Genomic DNA, 7,480 nt, shown 5'->3' on the forward strand with positions numbered 1-7,480 from the left:
ATTCAAAACTGAGCAGTATCACTTGAGAGCCAGTTGTCTTAAATGATACATTTTTTGCTTCCCTTAGAATTTAGAATATTCAGGTAATTTTTGTACTAACCAAGATAATATGAAATGGATGACAATAAAATAAGTTTATACAACCAGAAATATGAGCACAGAGTTAACACTTTACTATTGAGGGAAGAGATATGAAATCATAGGGCAGTCAACAGAAAGGGGTCATGTAGACCTGATATCTGATAACCCACTAGCTCAGAAAGAAGAAAACAAAATTTAAAGAGAATAAGTAACATGATTCTGAAGAACTACTAACAGAGAGGTACTCAGGTTACTGAATAATTTGGTAATATATGCTACTATGGCCTCATGACAAAACTGCTTAGGTCATTATCAGGAATAGTGTATATCTTAAAGAAAAGCATTATACTGTATTAGGTACCCGTAATGATTTGGTATGCCCCAAATGAGTTATATACCTATGATAAATGCATGATATTCCATACAAAATTTTAGTCTGCAACTAAACTTCAGAAAGAAAGAGGAATGAACAATATCACAGTCAAGAGTAACTAGAAAAATGACTTATAAAGAAATGCCAGAATACAATGTCTCTGTTTTATAATACATATTGTGAGTAAATAGAATATGCAAGATCACAAAATAATGGTAGAAAGAACTGTATATATTTTCAGTGAATCAGTTTAATCAGTTTGAACCAATTGAGGAAACAAAAGGGAAAATGGAAGGACAGTATTGGATTCATGAAGTCTTCTGGAGAAGTTTTTGTTGGACTAGATATTATTTAGAAAACTTATAAGAATTCTAGGTAGATTGAGGAAATAGTAATATGCCACACAAAATTCCAGGAAGTAATCTGGAGAGAATAGTTTCTTCATCTGTCTTCTCAAAAGATATTTAGCTAAAACTATCCCAGTTTCTGAGGTTTTAGATTTAAAGTATTTTCAGTTTTATTGTCTAGGAGAAATAGACAATTAATTAAGCTTAGTGAAAGTCAAAATAATGAATCATACCAGTGTCTCTTGAAGCTCATAATATGGAACAACAGAATAGTATTGTGGAAGCAAACATAATGAAAAAGATCACGGAAAAGTGGAGAAATTGAATTATCAAGCAAATACATTAAGAATAAATCACCTAAGTCAGTCATCTTCTACGCAAGTTTCCTGAGAATGACATTAAATCAATGCTAATTAATACTTTATATTACAAATAGAATATGTAGAGATTCAGGCTTCTAGAAAGAAGGTTAATATCTTTTTTTTCCCATAAGTCATAGAAACTTGTTCCATAAAAGCTGATTGTTTTAGTGTTTGTGAGAAGTCAAAAGTTGGAGAGGACATTCTCTGATCCTTTTGGTTCTTATGCCATAGGTCATTGGGTTCACCATGGGTGGGATGAGGACAAAGATTTTAGCCACAAAGATGTGAATATGAGGAGCCATGTGGTGCCCAAACCTGTGAGTAAGGAAGGATAAAAATACTGGAGTATAGGCTACCAAAATGAGACACACATGGGATCCACGAGTACCCATGGTCTTGAGCTGAGCAGCCTCAGATGGAAGATGGAAGACAGTGAAAAGGATGACAACATAGGAACAGAGGATTAATATGAGATCTAAACCTCCAGTGAAGAAGGCAGCAGTTAGGCTGTATGTTCTGCAGATCCTGGTCTCTGCACAAGCCAGCTTGATCAGGGGCATAAATTCACAGTAGTTGTGAGGGATGACATTAGCTCTGCAGTAGGAAAGCCACCAAAGCATGAAGGGTTGAGGAGTATAAAGCACAACTCCACAGAAGATAGTAACCAGCCCCAAGTTCTGGATGACTCTGTGTGCCAGGATAATGGAATGTCTCAGAGGATTGCAGATTGCCACATACCTGTCAAAGGCCATGGCCAAGATAAACCCTGAGGCCATGCTGCATAGTGAGTGAATGAGAAATACTTGGACAAGGCAGGCTTCAAAATAGATCTCCCTGTCATGGAACCAAAAAATGCTGAGGATTTTGGGCATAGCAGTAGTGGAAAGGATCAAGTCGGCCACAGAGAGCATACAGAGGAAGAAGTACATGGACTCATGCAGGTTGGAGTCTGTTCTGATAATAAATAGAATGGAGAAATTTCCAAGGCAGAATGGCATTGATATCCAAGTGTGAATGGCCTCCATCCCTGGAATGCCAAGGAGAAGAAAGGTACTGAGATGAAAACTGGTGTTGTTTGGTAGTGACATGATGAAAAATACGGGTTGTGTTCAGTTGCAGAATATGTGTATATTTTCATATTCATATGACCATCTATTTACTGATGACTTCATTTATTAATATAAATCTTGAGAATGTTTTATACTCTAAAAATAAAATGATAAATAGGACCTAATTCCTAATTTCTGATTAACATTCTAATAGGGGAGAAACTGATATAAACCAATGATTAATTTCCCATGTGATCAATGCAGTAAAAGGTTTATGAACAAACCATTTTATAAACAAAAAGGTAGAGACATTTATTCTATTTCTGTGAGTAAGAAGATTCACAGATAAGATGTTTAGTATTGGTTCTGAAGCACTCTGGACCTGTAAGATAAAGAAAAATTGTAACGTAAGTAAATTCACAATCAGATGAATCTAACCTTAACTGTATTAGCCCTCTTGAAAATTAATTTGTTCAAGACTGTTTGTGAAATGGGGCTTCTTTGGTGGCTTAGATGGTAAAGAATCCTCTTACAATGCAGGAGACTTGGGTTTGATCCCTGGGTCAGGGAGATCTCCTGCAAAAGGAAATGGCAACCCACTCCGGTATTCTTGCCTGGGAAACCCCATGGCCAGAGGAGCCTGCTGGGCTCTAGTCCATGGGGTCACAAAGAGCTGGACATGACTGAGTGACTAATATTTTCATTTGTGAAATACAGTGTTCCCTTGGTATGCATGGAGGATTGGTGCCAGGACCCACCATGGATACTAAAATCCTCAGATGCTCAAATCCCTTAGTCAGTCATCTGTATCCTCAGTTCCACGTCTGTACCTGAAACCAACCCTGGATCATGTAGTAGTATTACATGTATTTATTTAAAAGAATCAGTGTGCAAGTGGACTTGTGCAGTTTAAACTCATATTCAAGTGTCAATTGTCCTTTGAAATGGCAGTGATATTGCAGAATGAAGAGAACACAAGACTCTGTCCTAAATTTCACTTGACTGTCTACTGTACCACATCAATTAGCATGCTTTGATGAATAATTTTAATTGCACATAGTCTAGACTCTTTTTCCACAGAATGAGAACTATAAAAGTGATAGCAGAAGGTTCTAAATGAGGACACGTTCTGCATTTGTCTCCTCAGATTATGTTAAAATTAAGAGCCACCTTCCTCATATGGAAGGTAACTATTTTGAACCAGGTAATAATCATCCTCTTTCAACCAATATCTCATATCTCCTTCAAACATCACCTCTTTTCTCCATCCTTTCCATCTGATAAGTTTAAACTTCAGAGTTCTGGAGGTATTGTAATTTAGCAATATATAGCTAAATTGTGTCATGCTGACAAGTACCACTGTTAATTCTGAGGACACCAGCTATGTAAGAGCAACAGTGGCAGCACATTTGCCCATGGAGAGATACAAGTCAAAACAAGGAAAACCAGCTGAAAATACAGGGAGTAGAGCCTGCAAAATAATAAGTGCATATTTTATCACTCATATTCCAAGATGACCAGAGAGCTAATTAAGCAGATAAGTACGCTTCTGTTAGGAAATATATAGATGTATAACTTCTCATAATTGTGCTGTTTGCCTAATTCAAATGTAGGCCAGGGAGCTAAAAAGGACTAGAAGTCCTAACATCTAGAAGATGGCATGGGGGCAGAAATAAACATATCTCTCAGTTTTGGAGTTGGCAACCACTGAGGAGCTTTCTCATTTGAAATTGAATAAGAGAAAAGACAATAAGGGAAATCTAAAATTACTTGCTAACGAAGCTGTAAATTGTCTTAATACATATGGTTTAAGATTTACTTTGAATAATAGCTTTACTTCAGCAAATAAAAGTTTAGAAAGTAGATATTAGCATGTAAAGGGTAGGCAAAACACATACATTATTGTGCAGTTAAGTTCCCTCTCAGAATAGCTCTTCATTTAAAGAGTAAATCAAGTTCAGAGCAACACCCCCTTATGTAATTATAAAATATGAAAACACGCCATCGGCATGGCATAATTCCAATTCTAAAATTTGTAATAAATTCCTGGACTGCATTGTTTTTGTTATATAAGTGATAAAATCAAATAACAAAACTTTGAATTAAGAATTTTAAAATAACACCAGTAATAATTTCAAGTAAACAGGAGAAAATAAATGATGAGAAGAAAGAGAAAAATATAAAAAGTGGGATATAGCAAACAAGTGAGATAAGGGGAAAAAAAAAAAAGTAAGAGCAGGCCCATACATACTTGCTTAGAATTTTTTTTTTTTCCTTTGTCACACTGCCACTGTAGGAACTGACTTTTCTTCAGTGGATCACAAAGCTCCTGCTTCCACTTCAGCAATAATAATATATACTTAGACTTCATGTGCAAGTAGCATCCCTGTTGCAGAATCTGAGAAGAAAGTAATACTTACACAATTTCTGTCCTCCCAGGTACCTCTCTCTGCAGCACAGCCTAAATTTCTTCAGTCTTATCTCCCAGATAAATAGATTTGATAACATGGCTTATTCTTGAGTTTGCTGTACATACCAAATGCTGATGTGGGTACTTCGCCCTGGAGTTTGATTGAACAGGTCAAGGAGCAGTTACTCTTAGGTCTCCTCTTTTCAGTGGCATTACTTATCCTTAGAGAACCTCAACTGAATGCCATGCCTTTCTTAGAGATATGGTCAGATAGGAAGACTAAACTCTTAGAGAAAAGGAAAATCCTAGAGGAGTAAGATCTAGTGGTGAAGGAATATCAGCTTTGATTCAAACCATGAATTGACAGAAATAAGGAGAGAGATGCAATGAAAATATTTTATAACATCTTGTCAATTCAATGAGGATGTTCATTTATAGAAGATACTAATCATCGCTCAATCATCTTCTCACCACCTACTACTCTAAACCATTAATTTTAAATTAATTTTAATATGACTGTCATTGAATTTTAATATCACTCTGTTTTCTGATCCCTTTGGCCTTGATGAAAAACCCAGGGCCTCTTGCTCTACAACTCTAGTAATGAAAAAACATGCTGAGGTGGTTGTATTATCCTTCACCCCATCTGTCCTATATCATCAGAACAGGTCTGTCATAATTCAAATCTACTTCCTCTCAACTAACCTCAATTATATTAATAGTTCTAGGATCACAGGCTCCCAGGAGCCAAGAAAGTGGCCCACATGTGCATGGATTCCCTGTGGAGCCTAAGATATACAAGAGTTGAGCTTCTTGAGCAGGGGATCGGGTTATTCTCACACCACTTTCACAAGAGACAGGAAAATAGGAATAAACAGATAATTTTTTCAGTGGATTATGTCTCACTGTATAAGTAATTTCATTAGGGATATATTGACTGGTCACAAATACTTAAAGATATGCTTGTTTCACAAAATTCTTTCAAATTTTTGGCAACATTGGCTTTAGGTAATAATTTATGACTTATCTGAATACATGTAATTCTTAATTTCTTCTGAGAAAATATAATGGAGCAGAGATCTTTCTTTAAAGAAATGTAGAGTTTTCATAATTGTAATTATAATGGTCACAAAATATGTCATTGAATTTTGTTGCATAGTTTACTTAACCATTCTCCAGTTCCTGAATATATGTATTATTTTATTGTTTTACTAACTAGGAAAAATTATCAAGATTAATTCTTCATGTAGTATGATAGAAATAATAAAAAAATCACAAAACCATGTGCATCTACTGCTTTGAACATTGCTGTGCAAAGAAACTATGATCTCTAGCTCCATTATCATACATATGGAAATTTTTCACATTCCTGAATTTATTCATAAAAATAACTATTTTAGTCATCAAATCAACTCTTTTATATGTACTAAGACATAGTAATAGTCTAGAGGCTAGGAATGTAATAAAGCAGACAAGGTCCTTCATTTTAGGAATATTTGGTGTAGTGGTTAAAATCAATAATAAACAAATAAGGGAACATAATATTTAAGGAAATAAAAAGTTCTTTTCCAACATGAATTTGCAATATAGAAAGCTTAGAATTTTTATCTTGAGTTTGATAGCAGTTAATTTCTTTAACATTGAACTTTTTAAAAAATCTACTTTCTTTTCTATACCATGTGTCCTATAAATTTGGATTTTTTGTGTTTCCTTAATTCTAGTAATTATTACTCATTTTTAAAGTATTTTCTCCTCTCATTTATTATTTACCTTCTTCTACATTTATTGATATATGTGTTTTTGGCTATTCTAGTTCATTCCTCCAACTATTCAAATTTTTCCATTTTATGATGATTATTAATTAGTAATATCATAATTATTTTATGATCTGTTACCTGCCAGTTTTTACGGGTGTGTGTTTGAAAGTAAAATTGTATAATTTTATGTGCAGTTTCATAAATAGTGACTAGATCAGTTCTACTAATTGTCTTTTTTCTTCCCAAATACTCTTTAGAATCCTATCAGAATTAAGTTTCCTATGGCCGCCATAGTAAGTTACCACAGATTTAATGGCTTAAAACAACATAAACTTTTTATTTAATTCTGTATGTTAGAAATTCAACACATGTGTCACTGCACTAAAGGTTTCATTCTTTCCCAGAGGTTTTAGGATAGAATCAATTTTATTGACTTTCCAGCTTTTAGAGAATGCTCCTAATCCTTGGCTCAGAGTCTCCTTGCATCTTCAAGGCTGACAATGGATAATTAAGTTTTTATCACCATGTATCACTAAAACACTGATTTCTCTGCTGCTTCCCACTTCCACTTTTAAGGACCCTTATGATTACATGGGACCTGCCTAGATAAGCTAGAGCATTCTCCATATTTTAAGATCAGGTGATCATTAGACATCAATAACTTAAATACCCCTTTACCATGTGAAGTAATATTAAGTTCCTAGGACTTGGATGTGGATATATTCTATTATCCACTATTATAAGCCACTATTCTCCCTGCTAAAGGGGTTGCATTTATTATTTTTTAAAAGTGTGTTTATGTTTTGTCTCAAGTATAGATTTCAAATATATATGTATCAGTTCAGTTCAGTTCAGCTGCTCAGTCATGTTCGACTCTGCGACCCCATGAATCGCAGCACGCCAGGCCTCCCTGTCCATCACCAACTCCCGGAGTTCACTCAGATTCACGTCCATCCAGTCAGTGATGCCTTCCAGCCATCTCATCCTCTCTTGTCCCCTTCTCCTCCTGCTCCCAATCCCTCCCAGCATCAGAGTCTCTTCCAATGAGTCAACTCTTCACATGAGGTGGCCAAAGTACTGGACTTTCAGCTTTAGAATCAT

The 7,480-nt window shown here is 35.2% G+C and overlaps 1 protein-coding gene across 1 annotated transcript; it reads right to left on the reverse strand.

Moving 5' to 3' along the window:
* Positions 1-1,327: 1,327 nt before the first annotated feature.
* Positions 1,328-2,251, reverse strand: LOC104982926 (olfactory receptor 52D1-like). The gene has a single exon (XM_010832356.1). It carries the CDS (start codon positions 2,249-2,251, stop codon positions 1,328-1,330), a length of 924 nt encoding a protein of 307 aa, XP_010830658.1.
* Between the last annotated feature and the right edge of the window lie 5,229 nt (positions 2,252-7,480).

This window comes from Bison bison, unplaced genomic scaffold, assembly GCF_000754665.1.
Source record: "Bison bison bison isolate TAMUID 2011002044 unplaced genomic scaffold, Bison_UMD1.0 scf7180017860906, whole genome shotgun sequence".
Lineage (NCBI taxonomy): Eukaryota > Metazoa > Chordata > Mammalia > Artiodactyla > Bovidae > Bison > Bison bison.